General features: G+C 41.6%; 1 protein-coding gene across 16 annotated transcripts in view; it reads left to right on the forward strand.

The window, feature by feature from the left end:
- The window catches only part of TGFBR3 (transforming growth factor beta receptor 3), a 262991-nt gene that overhangs the window by 194811 nt on the left and 45341 nt on the right, over positions 1-22839 (forward strand). For 3 of the 16 annotated variants that reach the window (XM_045897201.3, XM_045897202.3, XM_045897200.3), the window contains exon 17: positions 4377-7843. The exons of 11 other annotated variants lie outside the window; for them this stretch is intronic. In XM_045897201.3, coding sequence (XP_045753157.1) covers positions 4377-4495 — 119 coding nt within the window. In that variant the 3' untranslated portion in view covers positions 4496-7843. 2 more of the 16 variants (XM_045897205.3, XM_064588831.1) reach the window with 1 other exon arrangement.

Here is a 22839-nt window from a genome sequence, read left to right on the forward strand (position 1 = left end):
AGGTCTTTTTTTTTTTTTTTTTAAGATTTTATTTATTTGTTTGACAGAGAGAGAGAGTTAGCGAGAGCAGGAACACAAGCAGGGGGGAGTGGGAGAGGGAGAAGCAGGCTTCCCGCGAGCAGGGAGCCCGATGTGGGACTCGATCCCAGGACCCTGGGATCATGACCCGAGCTGAAGGCAGACGCTTAACGACTGAGCCACCCAGGCGCCCTATTCTGAAAGGTCTTAAAGTCCTGCCTTGCAGGATGCCTGGTTGGCTCTTTCTGTTAAGTGTCTGCCTTCGGCTCAGGTCATGATCCCAGGGTCCTGGGATCGAGCCCGACATCGGGCTCCCTGCTCAGCGGGAAGCCTGCTTCTCCCTCTCCCTCTGCTTGTGCTTTCTGTCTCTCTGTCAAAAAAATAAATAAAATCTTAAAAATAAATTCATTCATTCACTCATTCCTGCCTTGGAATATTTCCCCCTTTCCTCATAAATTATAACAACATCAAATTTACCCCTCATGCTGAGTTTGCCTGCAGAACGAAAGTCTTTTAGCTCAGAAAGTAGGGAGGGACAATTTTTGAAAATGATAAATAGTGATTGAAAATTTCTATAAACTAATGGTAGTCTAGTTCACTCTCCTTACAGGAGTAAGCTTGTAAAATAATTACAGTTAAGATATCAAGAGATTGAGACATTGATTGGTACATAATTGCAAACAACACATTGGCATAGCGGACAGTATCTTTTTCTTTCCAGCATCAAGTAATATTAAATCTAAATCACCCCCAGGCATATGGTTTTCAATCCGGTGCTTAAGTATCTTCCAAGAAAGAGATTCCATAAATTCCCCTTATAACTAACCAGTCCCCACAATCAGCAAGTTCTTTTCTCTGTGACCTAAATCCTTTTTGCTACCATTTAAACTCATTTCCTCATGTTCTGCCCTCAAGAGAGATAAAGAACAGCTGTCTGCTCTTCTTTATAATAATCCTCTTTGGGTGATATTTGCAAACTTTCTCCTTTGGGCTAAATGTTTGAGATTCCTCTCACCTTTCTTTAAAATTCTTCTGTTGTTGTTTCCCCATAGAGCCTCTCTGTTCACATCTTTCTGTGATAAAGTTTCTTCCCCACGACCTGCCATGCTGAAAGACACAGAGATAAGAATCCAGTTGTAAAGTAGACTGCCAAAGGTGGCAGGAAATCAGATTTGGACAACTCCATGTCAAGCAAAAGAAATAAAACATTATCCCTTAAGAAGTATATTTTTCTATTTCTGAAAGCATCTTTGGCAATAGCTTAGCTCAGCCACAGGCGAATATGTGAGCTGGGTCAAATTAGTTCTAACACACCCTCCTCCAAATGCCTCTTCCCTTACTACCCTTCCTCCCCATATCTCTCTTCCTCAGTGGGGTGTGAAATTTTAGGAGCAAAGTGTGAAGACTGAACACATTTCTTCCGATGGCCAACTATGATGTTTATGAGCAGCAAGGATCCTTCCTTGGACTCCTTATATTTGCTAAGTGGGGCTACTCTGCTTAGTCCTGTGGTCCTCGCTGCCCATGTTCTCCAGAAGGGTGGTTGTGTTTGTCACCCAAGGGATGTGTTAGAGAAAGTCAGTGCTCCAGGAAATGAGAGGTCACCGTGATAGAGAGCAGAAAACCAAAGGGCCCAGCTCAGAAAACCCAGGGGAACTTCATTGGCTTTTTAAACTTTGTTTCTCATGGTGACTTTTTCTGTAGCACCACCTCCATCAGACAATGAAAAACTTTGTCTTAATTTCTGAGAAGGTAAAAGTTTTTAATAACTTGGTTATATTGAGAAATCTGATGTCTTACATGTGAAAACAGCCACCACAGTAGAAGAGGGTATTTTCCATATTTCTGGGCAGATTCTCAGATGAAGATTCTCCTTGGCTTGGCACGTGATTGGCTCAAAGTCAGGAGATTATTTTTTTTCCTAATTTTTTCCCCCTCAAGTGTAGTTGCCACACAGTGTTACGTTAGTTGCAGGTGTCCAACATAGTGATTCCTCAAGTTTATACATTCTGCAACGTTCACTGCAAGTGTAGCTACCATCTGTCAGCATATAATGCTGTTTCAAAGTCAGTAGATTATTAGGTTAAATTGACTTGTACACCATGGTGAAACGCATCCTGCCATCTTGAGTATAGGGGGTTTCTTTGTTTTGAGCTTTCATTTTGGACAGTGTTTTGCATTAGCACCAGAGTTTCCAAAGCTGGAAGCTGAAAGACCTTTTTAATAGTCACTGATTAAAATAAACTGGCATGGCAACAAATTGTATTTGGCAAATAGACATCAGAAAGCAAATATTCAGACTTCCTGGGCAGGGAGTAGAACTGGCACCTTTCCTGACTCAGAATAATCAAGCACATGTCCAGGTCTGGATGAGACGCTTGTTCATTGTCGACAAATGAGGCAAGGCCATCTTGCGTTAGCTGCTATCAGGCTGCACAAATGAAGTCCAGGTGAGCCAAAAGGAGAGGTGAAGTGTCGATTCCTCCTGCTTTTCTGGTATATCCTCTATTTAAATGGGGAAAAGATGTTTTTAAAATGTGCTTCACGCACAGCCACATTCGTCCTTCTAATTGATAACATAAGGATCCAGCTGGGTGTGGATCAACATGTGGGTTTAAGGGAGCTGAATTTTTAAAATATATCACGAGTCGTTCAGGTCTCTGTAGGCTTTTGTTTTTTTTTTGTTTCTGGGTTTTTGTTTTGGTTTGGTTTTTGACATCAGAATAGCTAAGAGATTTGATTTCCTTCTAGAAATAAGCTCCCACTCTGGGGAAAGTGAATTTCTGGCAGAAAAGTCACTGTCAATAAGGCAAATTTCCCCATCTTTTATTACATACATCCATGCAGGGTAGATGGCAATGCTGGGGAGGGGCCAAAATATAGATTGCCTTAAAAAAAAAAAAAAAAACCCAAGAAGAGTGAAAATACAGTTTCTCTGCCTCTGAGGCCTATTGACCCCCTATCCCCTCTCTATCCCACCAATCCCAGAAGAAAAGATAATCAGAGGAAATCCAGCACGGGCCAAATAATGCAGCGAGCATATAAATGCCGTGAGGTTGATGCCAGCATGCGTGTGGTATTGTGTGGTTTATGAAATGGGTGACAGGGAAAGCTGTAAGCAGACGCTAGGGCACGAGCCGGTTCTACATTTCGCAGAGCTGCTTTTTTGGCAGGGTCTTTTGAGGGGCCCCAGCAAGGGAATGGAAGTAAGGGGCTAAGATCCTGCCCTTGAAGCGTAGAGCCTTTGCTCTGTGAGTTTTGTTTTAATGAAGTGGCCAGAGGGTTGCTTATCTCTCTGGCTGATAGCTGTGTATTTCAGCATGACAGGAAAGAGGAGGCTCATTCATCAAGAGACCTGGCCCTCTGGGGCTTCCCACGTTGGGGGAGGAGGAGCGCCAGGAGACCGCTGACCAGAAGTTTATTAAGTTTATGCTGTGACTTTTCAGAGAACATGCAGTGTTTTTCGTTGGAGCGCTGATCACTTTTCCCTACGCAGAGCCATTTTTTGAGGGCCGCCCTGAGACCATTTTCGCTGAAGAAAAGGCTTCGCTCTAGGGCCTTTTGCAGTGCTAAATGCAAACCATGTGTGTGACCCCAGGGGTTCCTCCTCCTCCAAAGCACTGCACATTTGGCACAAGGAGTGGGCTTCGTTAAAATGCAGTGGGATGTGTCATGAAAAGTGGGATGCTTCGTGTGTTAGGAGATACTCTCGCTGCACCCCCAGCGAACTGCAGGATGGAGGAGGTGGTTCTCTGGCAACCACGCTCCCCGCGTGCGATCAGCTCAGCTCCTCCCCCGCAAAGATTTTTCTGGGAGCAGGCTTGCCCTAGAGTCCATTTCTCAGGTGGGTTGTGGGCTTGGGGCACCCAGCTCTCTGCTACAGCTCCAGCAAAGTCGAGGCTCACCACCCCCATTTTGAGCAAGTCGATTGAGAAAAAAGCCCCGCGAGCGGCCAGGCCTCTCTCGCTACGGTGTCAATGCGTCGCCCTGCAGACCTCTCCGTGCGAAGAGGCAGGCGGTGTTTCCTGAGTCCGGGGCCCCAGAGCACACACGGCGCAGTGCACCCGGTACACGTGGTGGTGGTTTCTTCGCGGGGCCGAGGCACCGACATCCGGAGGCTTCAGGGGCCTCTGTCGGGTCTTAGCCGCTAAAACTGCCCATCAGTCAGCTTGAAAACCCTTCTCTTGTCGCCACGCAAGAGGCTTTAAAGACACCAACACCCCGAAGGCCTTTCTGCGGGAGGCCCGGTCGGCTTGCTTCCCCCGTGGCGCCCAGAGAAACCGCGGATGAAACGGGCGGACGGGGATGCACACGCGTCACACGCGTCTTCCTCTGTCCCTTCCCCTCCTTCCCCGCAGGGGAGACGGCGGGCAGGCAGCAAGTCCCCACGACGCCGCCGGCCTCGGAGAACAGCAGCGCGGCGCCCAGCATCGGCAGCACGCAGAGCACGCCCTGCTCCAGCAGCAGCGCCGCCTAGCGGGGGCGCCCCCCGCGCCAGCCCCGGCCCGCAGCGCGGCCGCGGCCTCGGAGGACGGCGGCGCCGCGCCCCTGCGAGGAGGGAGCGACCTCCCTGCCGGGACCACCTGTCGCATTCGTCCCCGCCCCCCAGGGCTCACCCCCGAGTGAGGGGGTGAGCCCTGGCCTTCCGCAGCGCCCTAGAACTCACGCGAGAAAGCCGGGGTGGCGGCCTTCTCCACCAGCCCCGCACAGGCCTGGGGGCTTTCAATGTGAAACACATGCCAGTTTTCAAAATGCTGCTTTGTCCAGGTAAGACTGTCCGTAAATTGGGGCCCTGAGATTTATCCTGACGCGAGGAGTCGGTAGGAGGATAAGAAGCAGGCAGGAGGACCCGTGAGGAGATACGGCCGAAGGTTCTTGGGTAACTGAACCAAGATGTAAGACGACAGGAGTACTTGAGGATTTTCTAATCTGCACCTTCTGGATGCACACTTCTCACTTTGCTGTCACACCCTCTAGGGGCTGACGTTCTCGGCTTGACGGGTGCTGCCCTCGGGGACTGCATCCTGACACACATCACAGCAACATTCCTTTCTGGTGCCCTGGGCCAAAACCCGAGCTGATGACCTTATCAGCTTCCCCCTTCTCCCGCACTCGCACACCGACTGCAAAAATGTCTTAATGCAAATTTTGTATTTCTTTGTAAGTAGATAGAAATTGAAAATGGCCAAAGTCTGGGACTGCAGATTTGTGCCCATTTATGACCCTGTGTTCGGAAAAACTCATGCATAGATGGGGGCAAATTTAATTTTAAAGTAGAAGAGGAATTTGCACAGTGACGTATATGCAAGGACAGGTATAGACTGTGTCATCTGGCACATTCGTTTTCTCAGTTAAAAAAGAGAGAATTCATTCCCCTTTTTAAAATGCCCTATGCCTCCGAGTTGGAACTTGCTCTCAAATGTATTTGGGAGAATTCGTGTTTCCACTCAAAACACGTCAACCTTTTTAATAGACCCTTTTGTACAAAGCGAAGCTCTTGTTCGTGCAAATGCACAGCAGATCCTGTTGGATTCCGGTTGGTTATCTGAACAGTGTCACCAAGTCTGCCAAGAAAGTGCTGAGATCTGGAAAAGGGCACTCATTTGGGACTGCTTTAGTTCTCTTGCCTTAAATGTTTTCCAAACTCAAAAAGGATTTGAAGTGGATTTCATTAAAATGGAATAATATGATGCCACTTTGCAGCTAAAATAAGCTCAACTGATACCTCTGTGTTAAAAAAAAAAAAAAGACTGCCAGAGGGAAATTTCCATGCCAATTCATTTACTACTGAGGATAGCTTCATTGCAGGTAAATATTAACCTTTTTCCAGAATTCTCCCCAAAATGACTCAGAAACCTACAAACAGAGAAGGCTAGATTCTACCCCAAAATATTCATAAACAAATCTCGCCGCCCTTAAAATAAGGAAGTTGTGCCTAGTTCACTGAATGGAACCCTAAGTAGAAAATGTTGATGACACCCAAGACCTGAAGGCAGTGTCTAAAAGGCACACAAGTAGGTGGAGATACTGAGAGTCATAGATAGGATACTGATAGATCATACTAGTCACTGATAGGACAGATATATTACCCACTCATAGAGTAATACTCTGCTTTGAGAAGTGTGGATACTCAATCTGGATAATATGAACCAAAACAGATTACTTGAGAGCTACGATTTCGAGGCTATCTACATTGATTTCTTGAAAATTTTGCAGATTTCCACATACAAAAGAAGATATGAGATTAGAGAATTTATTTCCTTCAGTTAACTTTTTAACACAAGGGTATCAGAATGGAGGGATTAGATGATGCTACCTGTGTTTGAAAATAATGCGCTTTGCCTAACCTTCAGCAGAATGTATTGTTTTAGCATATTCTATGTATAAAAAAGTTTAAAGATGTCTTCAAGGAAGACTAGAGTCTTTAAGTCACTTATAGCTATATTTTACTACAAAAATTTGTGTATAAAGATATATTTAAGTGTTTTCGATAAATTTAAATTACTCCATATGAAATGTTTAATTTCAGTTACTGTGAATTCTTTTGATCAGTTCTTTGCTGTTTAAAAAACCCTTTCCATCCTATTAAAAAGAAAATTAGCTATTAAGAGGTATTAAAAGATCCAAATCTTCAGATGGGCAAGGTTAAAGCCTTTCGTGATTATATTTAAATGTATATTTTTGAGAGAGATGCTACATTGCCAATGATTTTATACATAATTTAAAATTAATTTACAAATTTATGGATGCAAACCAAAAGATTTTAAAAGAAAGAAAAGAAAAAACATCACCTTTTATTTGTTTAGGTCTTACTGTCGGAAGTATTATTCAGATCAAGAAATCTGTGTTGATAAACCTGATCCCACGTTAATTGGAGAGTGAATGTCATTAGGTATCTCAGAAATGTCTCTAAAAAATGTTTCTAAAGAAAGTGTTATCTCCCTAGCTTCTTATTACATTTCCAATCGCTTCATACTTCACAGTTTCAATACAAAATACAAGCTATACTTTATAACAAGTTCTGCGAGTTTCTTTAAAACTGTTGTTATATTCCAGTTAAATGCTTCTGTCTACAAAGTCTTTCGTTACTTCAGCAGGCTACACCCTATTCACAGAGACCATTTGGTTTTGTTTGTTGTTCAAGCTAAAGCTATTGTTGAAATGCTCTGAACTCCCAAGGCAGAGGGTCTGTGTAATGCCCTCTAGCTTTTCGTGATGTGTTTACCAGCAATTACTCTGTATTTTAAGAGTCAGAGACATCTGTCTGAGCTGTTTCTGTAGCATTTTCTATACAAACAAATGAAAATGGTCTTTTCCTTGTCTGTAATAAGATTGTAAGCCCATTTTCTGTGAGTGTTCTGTAGTGGGCATGGTTGTGGGTGTGTGGGGTGCGCACACGCGTGCCACTCTTTTTGTACTGTAACTACCTCATGGTGTGAGTGATGCTCGTACTGCTGGGTGTGTTAACAGAGCACATTTTGTTGGGTGACTTGTGTGTGTGTGACCTTTTTCCTGTTTGTTTTATCTGGGGGTTGTTCATGAAACTGACAGATGTTTTTCTAAAAAGGACTATTATCAGTTTCCAAATACAATACTTCTCTCTTCTGGTTTTTCCTGAGTGAGCCTGATTTTGTTGCTGTTTTTCATCTATCAGGGTAAAAAGAGTACCCTTAAAATCCCTGTGGCCAGTTTGAACACCCCTGTTGTATTCTTTTCTCTTTTCAATGTGTTGGCAATTTTATGAACATGCTTAGATGTATAGTTTTGATAACCACAGTTTTAAGTCCTTTATCTGTGCATAATAAAAATGATATATATCAATTTATTAATGCATGTCTTGTTTGGTTGTCATTAAATTCTATCCTCAGGTTGATGTAACTTTTTCCTTGTGACTTTCTCCTAAATTGATCGTCTGTTCCAACTGTGTTGGTGAGGGGTTGGGAGTGAAGAGGCTAAGAGAAAACCCTAACTCAGTAGAGCAGAGGGAAAGAATGGATAGACCAGAAGAAATGTTCAGCAGGGGCTGTCACTGTTCTTGGAAAAATGTGGGCGGCCCAGAAGTGGGTGTCAGCCCCTGCATCCATTCCTGGCCTTTCTGTCAACCTCCTAGAAGCAAGGAATGGGAAATAATAGTATTTGGATCTCCACAGACCCCAGTGCTGCTTCCAGCATTCTCTATGGACCTGGATAACCACCACCTTTTAACTGCCCAAGCCAGAAATCTGGAAATCTAACTCGACTCCTCTTTGGCTTCCCACCACCAAATTAATAAGTCCAAGTTTATTCAACCTCTGGAGTATCTCTTTCTCCAAACCACCTACTTATTTCTATTCCTACGTCTGTTACCCAGAATCCAAGGCCCATTATCTCTTAAACTGAATGACTACAACCGCCTAACTAGTATGCTGATTTCCAAATTTGTCCCCTGCTAATTCTTTCTCCACTGTGCAACCAAAAGAATTGAAAAAAGGCTCAAATCATGTCACTTTCCAGCTTAAAGCCTTTAAGTAGTCCCCCCACTTGCTTTCAGGATAAGGTTCAACCTCCTAGGTATGACTTAAAAGAGAATACTCTGCCTACCTTCCCAGCTACTTCTTTCATCTCTCTGAAGCTCAAGTTCTATGTGGCAAATCCCCCATTTGACATACTTATATTAGGAAAACAATAGCTTGTTTTTTTATTGTTAAGGATTAAAATATGATATTGAATATGATACTGAATTTATGTCTACAAACTGCTCTCACATGTCCCTACCTTCTCCCCGCTTTTGAGAATTAGTGAGTTAGATGGTTAGAAGCAGAGACCCAAAATGGTATTAAGGCCAGTAGTCCCTCCCCCAACACCTCACACAGGTAGGTGCCCACACAGCAGGAGCAGTGTGATGAGCTTAAGTAACATTTCACTCCAGTAAGGTGGAAGCCCTTGTTACAGATGAGAGTCCAGCCATTTTTCAGCACCAAGGTTTTGTCCTGGAGCCAGCACTTCTCCGAGGCCAGAGGGAGAAATGCAGGTCAAATACTTTCTCTGCCATTAAACTGTCCATGTATCTACTGTAGCAGAAACCTAGGCGATGCATAGATGAGCTTCAGAGAGTCTATTAACTACCTGAAATTGTATGTAAAATTTTGCATTGATGTGTCTGGGCTTTTGTGGGGTTTTTTGTTTTTTTTCCTTTATAGAGAGAGACAGAGCTAGTGAGCGCGGGGGTTGGGAGAGAAGGGACAGAGGGAGAGGGAGAGAGAAGATCTTAAGCAGGCTCCACGCCCAGTGCAGAGCTGGATGTGGGGCTCGATCTCACAACCCTGAGATCATGACCTGAGCCAAAACTAAGAGTCAGACCCTTAACCGACTAAGCCACCCAGGCGCCCCAGTCCATAGTGTTTTTGTAGTCGCATCTCCTAAAGATTTTTCTTGCACTCACAATTAATATACATGATTAAAATGAATGCAAATAATACATGTAGCAGTGGAAAAGCCCCCATAATCCTCACACTTAGAGGTAATAATACTGATTTGTTGTGTGTATTCCCTGGCATTTCCTTAGTTCATATCACCATGTACATGTCACTATAATGCATAAAATCGTATCATAGCATTTGTGACTTGCTTTTTTTCACATGGCCTATTTTCCTATCAGATTTCGTGAGTATTGATCATCACTTTTTTTTTTTACTAGATTTTCCTTAAATTGCCAAGTAAATAAATAAAACAAAGTTAATGCTCTTTCCCAGACACCTCCCTGGAGGAAGTGATGTTAACAGCTTTTTTCTCACTCAAACATATGAAATGTGTTCACAGATGGAGGGATTTTTGTTTTGTTTACTAAAAATGGGATCACTATATATATATATATATATATATATATATATACACTCTAAAACTTGCCTTTTTCACTGGACATGGTCCTCCCTCTAGGTTAATAGATATAGAACAAATTTATGCTTTTAATGACTATAAAATATTTCATACAATTAACCTATTCACTAGTGATGGACATTTAGAAGTGTTACTTCTGGGTTTTGCCAAGATACCCTGCTGCAGTTAATATCCTTGTACATAAGTCCTTGCATTCTAGTGTGCTAAAGCAAAGTGACAGGGTCACAGAGAAACTGACAAATTCATCATCATAGATTTTAACATATTACTTATAGAAGGTGATAAATCACAAAGATTTGGATATGGAAGATTTGAACAATGCAATTAAGTTTGATCTAATGGCCATACACAGAATCCTGTACCCCCAAATTTGAGAATTTTGTACATACAGAATATTTATAAAAATTGATTACTGTTAGACCATAATCAAAGTCTCAGCAAATATCACAAAACTTAATTATACTGGTCAGGTCCTTTTTTTTTTTTTTTTTTTAAGATTTTACTTATTTATTTGACAGAGCACAAGCAGGGGGAGTGGCAGGCAGAGGAAGAGGGAGAAGCAGGCTCCCCACCAAGAAGAGAGTCTGATGCAGGGCTCAATCCCAGGACCCTGGGATCATGACCTGAGCCAAAGGCGGATGCTTAACTGACTGAGCCACCCAAGCGCCCCACTGGTCAAGTTCTTTAACCACAATCCAAGTAGTTTAGAAATCAATAAGAAAAGGATAATTTAAAAATAATACATTTGAAAATCTTTAAACTTCTAAATAATTCATGACTCAAAGAGTACTCTTAATAGAAATTAGGAAATAGGTAGATTTGAAAAAATAATGAAAGTACTACTCAAACATGCAGCTAAAGTAGTAATTTATGACAAATTTATACCTGTAAAATGCTTATATTGAAAAAAAAACCTTGAAAATGAAAGCATATCCAACATAGCAAGTTAAGAAAAGTGCCAAAAACTAGTAATTACTTTAAAAGACTACAAAAGACAGACAAAAATTAAGAAAAATAAGCACATGCATTAGGAATGAAAAGAGGACCAAACAAGATACTGCAGAGATTTTAATAAAGAAGGGATCACCATAAACAACTTCATTCTAATAAATCTGAAAACTTACTACGTGGTGATGTGCTATTGGGGATCCTGTTGGGGGAACAGAAACCACACTGGATATTTCAATACAGGGAAATTAATATAATGAATTGGTTAAGCAGGTGCCCAGTGGCTGAAAAGGCAAAAAGGGGAAACTGAGGTATCAGAATTAATTAACACACAAGGAAAAATTACCTCCTTGGGGCTGAAGATGATAGGAACTTGGAGTTGGCAGGTGTTTGCTGAGTTCCAGCACCAGGAAGAAAAGGGTAGATCGGGCACTGGGAGACCAAAGCTTAGTAAATAGCATAAATGATTTCCTGGAAAAACTAGTTTGCCAAAACCAATTCAAGAAGCAACAGAAAATCGGAAATACAGTCATTAAGAAAATCAGTGGTGTAGGGGCACCTGGGTGGCTCAGTCATTTAAGCAGCCGACTCTTGATTTCGGCTCAAGTCATGATCTCAGGGTCCTGGGATCAAGCCCTACATCTCGCTCTGCACTCAGCAGGGAGACTCCTCCTTCTCCCTTTGCCCCCCCAAAATAAATAAATAAATATTAAAAAAAGAAAAGAAAATTAGTGGTTTAGAATCTACTTGCAACAAAACGCAAAATTAAAAAAAAAAAAAAAAAAACCTGCCAAACTCACATGGTTTTACAGGTAAGTTCTACCAAGTAGTCAAAGAATCAGAAATACCAGATCATGGTAATTCTTTTATTTGGGGGATGACAGGTCAAAGGGAATGAGTTTTTTTAATATCCATACCTATTACTACATTACTTTCTCTAACAGTTGTAGCAAATCACACTGCCACGGTCTCCCCATCAGTGCTGGGCATGTTGAAACAGAGCTTGGACTCTGGGCATCAGACTGGGTTTGAATCTTGGCTCTGCCATTTGCTAGCTGAGCTATTTCCTTAATTTAAGAGAAATCTATTTCTTAGCATTGTCATGAACATTAAATGATGTAAGTCCAGATAAAGAGTTCAATATGTACTAATTAATATCATCTACTCATTATTGTTACCAGCATTACATATTTTGAATTTTGCCAATCTGATAATTGAAAAATTATGTCACATTATTTGGGAATTTGTATTATCCCCATTGCCAGTGAGGTTTTTGTTTTGTTTTGTTTTGTTTTTTAAGTAAGCTCTACACCCAACACAGTGCTAGGACTCACAACGCAAAGATCAAGAGTCCCATGCTCTACCAACTGAGCCAGCCAGGCACCCCACTGCCAGTGAGTTTTAAGTTGTTATAATACAATTATTAGTCTTTTCCAGGTCCTTCTGTATATTAACATTTCCTTTGCCCATTTTTCTACTAAGTTTTATTTTCCTTAATAATTTCCATATTAGTGATATGGTATGTCACACGTCATATATGACAAATATTTTTCTAATCCATGATGGTCTTTCCATTCATTCTGCTTATGATGAATATTGCCAAAATAAAATGCTTAATTTTATGTAGTTGAATATTTCTGTCTTTTCCTCTTGGCTTCTGGGTTTCCTGTCTTGCTTAGTTTCTAACTCAAGATAGATGCTAATACTTGTATTAATTTATTTTTTAAAATTTAGATCTTTATTCCATATTATTGTGATGGTATGAGGATAGGGGTCTATTTTTGTTTTCTTCCAGATGATTACTCACTTCTCCCAGAAGTATTTATTAAAAAGTTATATTTATTTCCCATTGGATTAAGATTTTGAAAAAGAATGGTGCGAGTGATCTGGCCTTAGCAGATATTAACATTTAGTATAAAATCTTATAATAAAAATAGTATGGTAGTGGCATAGGAAGAATTAAATAGAGTACTCAAACAGATAAAGAAATCAGGAATAGACCTAATTCATTGGGACCTTAACATAAGACAACTGGTCATAGTTTTCATCAGTGTCTTAAAGGATCCATGACCCATAAAAAGACATATAGGTTGTCTGATTTTCACTGTAAAAAACAAAACAAAACAGATTTTTTTTTTCCTGTTATTTAAAAACATTTAGAAAAAAAGTGTCAGCCTGCCTGGCTGGCTCAGTTGGTAGAGCATGCAACTTTTGACTGTGGGCTCATGAGTTCAAGCCCCACATTGGACATAGCGCTTACTTCTTAAAAAAAAAAAAAAAAAAAAAGAGGGCGCATGCGTGGCTCAGTTGGTTAAGGGTCCAACTCTGGATTTCGGCTCAGATCATGATCTCAGGCTTGTGGGATGGAGCCCCGCAGTGAGCTCCATGTTCAGCGGGGAGTCTGCTTGAGATTCTCTCTCTCTCCCTCTGCCCCCCCCACTCATGCACACTCTCTCTCTCAAAAAAAGAAAACTTTGTCTGAAAAACAAACATTTGATTAATATTGGGTCTGCCTCAAACTTTTCACGGTTTTACACAGCTGAGCCATGTGTGATGTTGCTACCCTAGTGGGTCTGGAGGGTAGAGCATCCAGCCAAAGAGGATTGTTTTTAAGATCTCAGAATTTTTCTTGCTAGGGTTTGTACTTGCTTGGAACCTGTCACCCCCTCCTTTTGTCCTGTTTCCCTCTTTTGGAATGGGAATTATTGGGGAGGAAAAATAAATTTCCCTCTACCTTTCTGAGTTCTTAGCTGCGACCCTGTAATAAAAGACATCCATACCAGAAGAAAACAAACACATTTATTAACATGTGTACCTCATCTGTATGTGGGAGATACCCAGCAAACAGAGGAGGTGGCTTTAGAATTCAGGATTAAATATCATCCTAAAAGGGAAAGGGTAGGGGGAGATAATAGGTCTCTTAGGGGAGAGTAAATGGCTTTTATGGAAGATGAATGGGTCCTTAGAAGAATAGATGGGAGGAGGTACGATAGTTTGTGACAAAGTTGGGTGTGGTGTCAATTTCTAGTCTCTCTCTCACATGATGAGTCAATCTTCCCTGATTGATGAAATTCCCAGAGAGAATATTTATGATAGTTGAGTTCCTTTTGGAAGGTCTGCCTTTAGGCAGATAAAGGGGAGTTCAGAAAAGTCCCTTCCTGCATGTGCTGTTTTTCAAGTACCTACAACTCAAAATAATCAATGTACCAAAGTGGCATATTTGGGGTAGCATGTCCTGAACTCTGACAGTCATATTCTGGATGGCGTATTCTGCTACCCTTCAGAATGTCTACCCTATGCCTGTCCCACCATTGTAATTTGGAAGCACAGAATGTGTCTGGTTTCACAGGTTCACAGCTGGAGAGGAATTTTGCCTCAGGATGAATCATTCCTACCTCCATTCTCATTCATATATGATTTAGATGATAATTAGATGAGACTCTGGACTTTAGAGTTGATGCTGGAATGAGTTAGAACTTTGGGGTCTGTTGAGATGGAATGGACATATTTGGCATGTGAGAAGGACATGGATTTGGGGGGCCAGGGGTGGAACATTATGGACTGGATCTTTGTCTCCTTCCATATGTTCATATGTTGAAACCTAATCTCATGATGAGATTTGGAGATGGGTCTTTGGGAGGTAACTGGGTCATGAGGATGGAGCTCTTATAATGCCATTAGTACCCTTATAAGAAAAGACAGGAGAGAGCTTGCTCCCTCCCCGCCTCATGTGAGGATGTAATGAGAAGATAGACATCTACAGGCCAGGAAGTGGGCTGTCACCAGATACCAGATATGCCAGCACCTTGATCTTGGACCAACAGCCTCCAGAACTATGACAAATGTTGTTGTGTAAGCCACCCAGTCTGTGGTATTTGATATGGCAGCCCAAGCTAAAACAGAAATTGATTTCTGTTACTCCTCCTCTTCCTTCCCTCCCCATAAATGCTGATAGAAAAATTAATATTAGCTAATCAAACATCATTTATAAAGTGATTTCATCCAGCCACTTGTGAATATTATAATAATTCTGTGAAGTGAAGAAATTTACCAGACAGCATTTCAAGACAAATGCAGACATCTTTTTTGTTTCGAAGCAAGCCAAACCTATATAGCATTGTTCTTCCCTAACACAATGTGTTTAAAAATGGGCAAGTGGCTGGTTTAAATTTTAATAGATGTGGTTGATGATCAAAAGTTTGAGTTTTAGCATATTGGCTGCATTTGTGTCTAAATTTCTACCTCAGCTTTTTCAGAGGAGCTGAATACTGCCCTTTATGTAGATTTAATTTCACACTTAAAATCAAGGTCATATGATATCACCTCTCTTTCCATAAAATGTCATAGCTTAAGTTGATTTTTAATGACCTCCAATTACTGCCCCTGAGATTTCATTAAAAAAAAAAAAAACTTTCAAGGTAGATCCACATGACTGAAATGAATTCTATCTTAAAAAGAAATAAGGGTTAGGAGTGTGCATACACACACACACACCCCCCACACTTATATCTCAGCCATTTTCTGCTTTCTTTTTTATTAACATGTTCTCAGTATTTTCTAGCCCCAGAACATGAGCCTTTTATAGACTAAGCACACCATCTGCACAAGAAGGATGGGCAAGGACAACAAGAATTTCTCAGCTTTAAAACCCAACTTGGTTCCTTTCACTTGACCGATCAAAGATCCAGAGCTGAAAATCTTCTTAAGTGATTTGGGTGGAGCAGCTTATGCTGGTCTGTTACTCATCCCGGTTCATAAACTGCCTATGACATAGTTCCTGCAAAGAACACAGTGCACTCAACAAGAGTGTTGAAATAATGCTGAATTTCAAAAGGAGAAAAACACATGGATTCTGTTTGGTGAAGGGGATGGGTAGAAAAAGAGAAGACTGCATTATTGGTATTAAAACCCAACCCAGATAATAACAATCTACCCCAAAAGTGGAAACCAGAGCTTCAAGTAGTTTCTTCATCAGAAACACAAACTTCTAGGGTCACTGCTCTTGATTCAAGATAAGTACAAGCATCTGCAGAGGAGTCTTTCCATGGGGCAGTCTTGTTATCAAATCTTAAGTGGAGAGGAGAGGTGAAAACAAAAAGCTTCGTAGCCTATCAGTTAGCCTTACAAGTAGAAGCATCTGCTGGAGTGTCCAATGTGGACCTCAGGGAAATCCATCGTTCTTCGCCATTCCACTACAGTTCCAAGAGAAGGTAAATCCGCTGTTACGAGCAAATGGCAAAAAACCCAAATCTTTAGCCAGACAGTCCCCATTTTCCCTGCTTGATTTTTCCCTTTCAGCATATTCTCAGAATGCCAATGTGTGTGATAGAACTGCAAGGAAACAGAGGAAGTGTAGGAAGGAGTTAGGAGAAGTATGTCATGGAAATAGGATTTGGTTTCAAGTCATTTCATGCCCTTGGGTCTGAGCAGAGCTGCAGTGGAGAAAAACGGAAGCAGCTCTTAGGAGAGAGATCTGCCTTCTCTGCAGGGCAGAGCGCTCCTCCTGCCCCCCTGCCCAGGGGCCCCTTCCTATCCATCTGCAGTGACTTCTCACCGTGTTAATGTCTGTCCACATCTTAGGGTCCTTTATGGCTCTGCTGGTACACAGCCTTCTCCGTAGAACCTTTGGAACTGCCCAGTCTGTGAGTTACTTTAACCCCTTATTGAACTCTGGTAGCACCACGGTGCACCCCATTGCTCATGGCACAAACTTATTATTTTCCCACCCCTCACGGGCAATCTATCACCAAGTGCTGTTGACTTCACTTCCAAAACATATTCTGCTGCCCTCTGTCAGCACCTCAGTCTAGTCTAATTCATCCCGACCTCTCACATAGAACACTCCTTACTTCCCCCACCCCCCCTCCACTCACAGACCTCTGTGTCCCTCTTGTCCCACTACAGTTTGTTCCCCATGTGGCTGCCGGACTGTTCTCTTCAAAATATGCTAGATCTTGTCAAACCCTCATTGAAAGCTCTACAACCTCCCAACACATCCGGTAAAGAATTTGGAATTTTTTCTAAGGCCTTTATTGGTTCTTAGCTCAATCGGTAGGTTTTCTTGTTTATTCATTTTTGCCTTTAACTTTTTTATTTTTTAAGTTTTGAATAAAAAGACGATTCAGATGATTTGAAAATTTAAGTGATAGAAAAAAGTATGTATTAGTCTGTCTCCTATTCCTGTGTCTACCCAGCCCATTTTCCCCATAGGTAATCACTTTTACAAGTTTGTCATGTTTCTTAAAATGCAAGCAAATGAGAATGCCTTTATTACACACACAACGGGAGCACATTGTACATGGTCTGCATTTGCTTTTCTCACTTAATATATTTTGTTTCCATATCAGAATATTAGGCAGTTCCTCATGCCTTTTTCCTCATATAGGATTCTTCTGTGGGAATATACCATAATCTATTCCACCTGCCCCTCTTAGTGAGCATTTGGTTTGTTTCTATCTCTTGCTTTACAAACAAGCTGCAATGGGTTGCTTCATGTGTAGATTCTTTGGTTTGTGTGCAGAAATATCTCAAGGAAAAAGCCCCAGAAAAAGGATTACTAGGCCACAGAGTGAATGCATTTCTGTTTCTAATAAATATTACCAAATTGTATCCTATGAAGTTGCACCTTTTTTTTTTTCTTTTTTGCTCTTTCTTGCTTGGATGTTACAACTTAATTCTTTTTTATTTATTTTTCACTTATTTTTTTAATTCCAGTATAATTAACTTCCAGTGTTATATTAGTTTCAGATGTACAATATGGTGATTCAGCAATTCTACACATTACTCAGTGCTCATCACCGTAAGTGTTCTCTTAATCCCCTTCACCTATTTCACCCCTCCCTCCACCCACCTCCCCTCTGCTAACCATTAGTTTTTTCTCTATAGTTAAGAGTCTATTTTTTGGTTTGTCCCTTTTTTCCTTTGTTCATTTGTTTTGTCTCTTAAATTCAACAGATGGAGTGAAAATCACCTGGTATTTATTTTTCTCTGACTTATTTCACTTAGCATTGTACTCTCTAGCTCCATCCATGTTTTTGCAAATGGCAGGATTTCATTATTTTTTATGGCTGAATAATATTCCTCTGTGTGCGTGCGTGTGTGTGTGTGTGTGTGTGTGTGTAAACCACATCTTTATCCATTCATCAATCGATGGATAGTTGAGCAGCTTCCATATTTGGGCTATTGTAAATAATGCTGCAATAAACATAAGGGTGCATATCTTTTTGAATTTGTGTTTTCATATTCTTTGGGTAAATACCTAGTAGTGGAATTATCTTACCATATGGTAGTTCTATTTTCAACTTTTTGAGGAACCTCCCTACTGTTTTCCACAGGGGCTGCACCAGTTTGCATTCCCACCAACAGAGCATGAGGGTTCCTTTTTTCTCTACATCCCCGTCAACACTTGTTGTTTCTTGTGTTTTTGATTTTAGCCATTCTGACAGGTGTGAGGTGATATCGCACTGATCACAGGAGAAATGCAAATCAAAACCACAATGAGCTATCACCTCACACCCATCAAAATGAAGGTGCATCATTTGACACCCCGTCAACAAGGCCTGTTTTCCCACAGCTGCACCAACCGAGTGCATCATCCAACTCTGGTATTTTAGCCGATCTAATGGGTATAAATGGCATCTCAATGTAATTTTAATTTGTGTTTTTCTTATGAGTCACGTTGTGTGTCTTTATACATATATAAGGTATTCTTTTGTGAACTGTCTGTTCTGCCCTTCGCCTGTTTTTTCTATTGGGTTGTTGTCCTTTACCTTCTTTTTTTTTTTTTTTTTTTGAAGGTTTTATTTATTTATTTGAGACAGAATGAGAGAGAGAGAGAGCGAGCACATGAGAGGGGGGAGGGTCAGAGGCAGAAGCAAGCTCGCTGCCGAGCAGGGAGCCCGATGCGGGACTCGATCCAGGGACTCCAGGATCATGACCTGAGCCGAAGGCAGTCGCTTAACCAACTCCCCAGGCGCCCTGTCCTTTACCTTCTTAGCGTCTAAGAATCCTTTACATATTAGGAAGATTAGCCTTTTATGTGTGATTATCTTGGCATTCAAAACCCTAAGGATCGGACCCCTCCTCATCTCTGTCCTCAGCTAATATCACTCTCCTGCCCACCTGTTACGCTCTAGCCTTGATGTTCTGTGATCTTTTTCTTGCCTGAAGGACTGTGTTTGCTCTTCTTCTGCCTGGAATGCTCTCCCCCAGATCATCACACAGCTGGCTACGCCTTATTATTCAGATCTAAGCTCAAGTATCACATGGGTAAGGCTTTCCCCATATCACTCAGCCTACAGAGGACACCCAGTTTCTCTCCATCACATCATTCAGTTTTAATTCTTTATGCAGCACTCATTCCTCACTAATATTTTTCATTTGTTTTACTTTGTTTATTGTCAGTATCTCCCTATCTAGAACGGAAGCTCTAAGAAAAATAGGGTCTGTCTTGTTCATCCCTGGATCCCCATAACTTAAAACGGTGCCTGGCACATAGTAAGCATATCATGCAGATTGGGTAATTAATGAATACTTTCCTCCTTTTCTTAGGCATTTCACATGTCTTTACAATGAGTGTTATCTGTCACATCCTGTAGAAAGAAAATAGAAAATAACGTTTTTTTTTTAAGCTGCCAATATGTGCCAAACACTGGACTAGGTTTTATTATACATCTCATTCAATTCTTCTGGTCACTCTGAGCTGGCTGGCATTATATCCATTTTTATCTGTAAAGAAGCTGAGACTCAAATACACCCCTAAGGAAGTTGTCCAAGAACTCGTGGTTTATACATGACAATCTAAATGAGGCCAGCTAATTTCAAAGCTCATTTCTCCTCTTTTGAGAATTCTCTGGTTTTGCGGTGTGTAACATTTATTTGCTCCCCAAACTAAATGACCCCAGAGTGCTATATATTTTTATATTTTCCTGGGAAAGAATAAAGAAACTCAAAGAAACTCAAAAGATACAAATAAACTAATGTAAGAACTAGATATATTCCTGGTGTAACTCACTAAGTCACAGAATATCAGTATAAAATAAAATAATGGTTGATGGTACAGGCCCAGTAACTGGAACATAAGTAGATATTTGATAAATATAGCCTTCTTTTTTTTCTAGGGGAGATGCTTGAAGCCAAGTCCTATTTTAAAATCATTTAGTGAAGTAGTTATTTAAAGGATTCTTGTGGTGAATCCTTTTCCAAAGCAAAGGGTCCTTTTGTGAAATGCATAAACTCCTCCTAATCTTTTTGTAAATATAGATTTTTATATATTTGGTTGGCTTAATGTGTTCTGTGAGGAATTTGTTTGCTAAGTCTAAGTGTGGGTGTGGATGTGGATGTATGTTTGGGAAATGGAAGGAAGAAGGGGTTTGGTTGTGCCGTGTCATAAACCTTGTTGGTCTGGGTAGAAGCCATAAGGTTTTAGAACTGTATTTTGAATGAGATGATAAGACAATAACAAATACAAGATGGGAAATCCCTAGACTGCAAAAAAGTGGCAGCTTATGTACCAGTTTCTGCTGCTACCTGTTGCCTCCTGGGTTGTTGTTTTTTTTTTAAGATTTTATTTATTTATTTTTGGGGGGGTGAGCAGAGGGAGAGAAACAAGCAGACTCCTTGCTGAGTGGGGCTCGATCTCAGGACCCAGGGATCATGACCTGAGCCGAAGGCAGATAGATGCTTAACTGACTGAGCCACCCAGGCGTCTCCAGCGAATACTTATTGAACATTCAGTATGTATCAGGTACTATTCTAGATGCTGGGGACACATCAGTGGACAGTAGACCTGCCTTTAGAGAACTTGCATTTTAGAGGGGAAAGCAATCCAATAAACAAATGCTATGCAGAAAACTAGAGCAAGGTTAGAGTGTTGGGAATAGGTTAGGCTGCTAAGAAATGCCTTTTTGATATTGGGAGGAGGTACGCACACAGAGCACATTTGAGCAGAGACCCAAAGAGAGTGTGTGCGTTTGGCAGGCAGGGTGGTGGGTGGTGTGTGTGTGTATTTACTATCTATGAGGAAACAAGGACTGCAAAGGCCTGCGGTGGGAGCAGTATTATTGGGGTGCTGAAGACCTGGCAAGGAGGCCATGGGGCTGCCATGTGTAGGTAAGAGAGGAAGTTAGAGGTTGGAGAATGCCAGAGCACGTAGTCTTATAGTCTTGGCAAGGACTTTGGATTTTATTCTGGATGAGATAGGAAACCATTGGAAAGTGTTGAATTGCAGGATATGATCTTAACATTTTACAAGGATCACTCTGGCTATAGAGAAGAAACTGAGATGAGAAGACCAATGGTGGCTCTTACAAAAGTACTGATGAGAACTGTGGTGATTTAGGCCAGGATAGGAGCCGCAAATTTGGTAGGAAAGGGTCAGATTTTGCACACATTTCAAAAGAAAATCTGACAATAGATGCTAAGTGATTGGATGTAGGGTAGGAGAGAAAATGCAAAATCAAGGATGACACCATTTTTCTGACCTAAATAAATGATTGGAAGAATGGACGTGCCCTTTCTTGGTAGGAATGGAAACTGCCTTGGTAGGAATGGGGTGGTGAGATTTGGTGAGTACTCCTAGATTCTGGCAAAATGTAACAGACAGTTGTTAAAACCAATAACTAGGGCAAAGTCACAAAGTGCTGGGCCTACTAAAGGAAGAAAGGAGCTGCAAGACCTGGTCAGTGTGTACTGATAGAAGCTGGAAGAGTGTGATGGGACTGGATCCTGGGAGTGCTAGATCAAGGGGAGAATGATGGGCAGAACCTAAGATTGGATAAGAGTAAGTGTATTAGCTATCTATTGCTGCATAATAGTACTACCACAAACTGAGTGCCTTAGAACAATACACATTTATTTTTCTCACAGTTTCAGGTCAGGAGTTCCAGCACAGCTTAGCTGGATCCTCTGCAAAGCTGCAATCAAGGTGTCAACCAAGGGTGGGATCTTATCTGAAAGCTCAGCTGGGGAAGGATCCACTTCCAAGTTCACATGGTGGTTGGTAGGATTCAGGTTCTTGCAGACTGTTGTAATGAGAGCCTCAGTTTCTTGCTGGCTGTTTCCCAGGGGCTACCCTCAGTTCTTTGCCACATGGCCCTCTCCTTAGGTCAGTTTAATACATGGCATCTTGCTTCTTCAAAACCATCAAGGGAGACAGTCTTCTAGCAAGAAGGATGTTACGCTCTTATGCAGCATAATCCCATATATCTCAGCACGTGTCTGGATCACACTCGAGGGGAAAGATCACACAAGAGTGTGAATACCAGGAGGCATGGTCATGGGGGTCACTTTGAGCCTCTTGCTGCAGAGGGTTTATTGGTATGGGAGCATTCTCCTGTGATGCAGGATTTAACACCCTGGTAAGACCGCTAAGCAGTAGTGCTAACGTGCTGCTCAGAGAAAGCAATGTCCCAAATTAAGCAAAGTAGAAATGTAAAAACTGCTGTGGCAGATGGTGGAAGAGGGACCAAAAGGCTCAGAGCAGTTGCCGTGCTGGAGTGGCTACACTATGTGAGCCTGGGAAACCCCGTGGCTCTGTTCTTCAGGAGGGCCCAGAGGACACTGTGCTTAACCCAAGTGATAAATAGCACACTGGAGAGAAGCTGCGGGATGTCTGCCTCAGAGGTTATGGCACTAATCAAGGCATAAGGGAACTGGCCTGGACACAGGAAAACATGGTGGAAGTGGTGAGAAGTAGGGAGATTCTGGAATGACAAGATTTGATAGGTTGAATGTGGGGTGTGAGAGAGGAGTCAAGGATGACTCTAAGGCTAGGGGGCTGAGCAATAGAAGATGGAAGGTACATTTACTGGGATGCAAAGAACTGTAAGGACAGGAGCTTTGTGGGTCCCAAAAACCAAAATTCAACTGAGTGTCTTATTAGCTTTATTCAACGATTCATGGATCGGGCAGCATCCAATCTAGCAGATAGAAAGGAGCTCCAGGAGTTGCACAAAATGAGACTTATAGGCAGAAGGGAGCAGGAACAAGGAATACTAG

Source organism: Mirounga angustirostris, unplaced genomic scaffold (assembly GCF_029215605.1).
Source record: "Mirounga angustirostris isolate CCGP_5_RB_7025 unplaced genomic scaffold, mMirAng1.0.hap1 SCAF_4, whole genome shotgun sequence".
Classification (NCBI taxonomy): Eukaryota; Metazoa; Chordata; class Mammalia; order Carnivora; family Phocidae; genus Mirounga; species Mirounga angustirostris.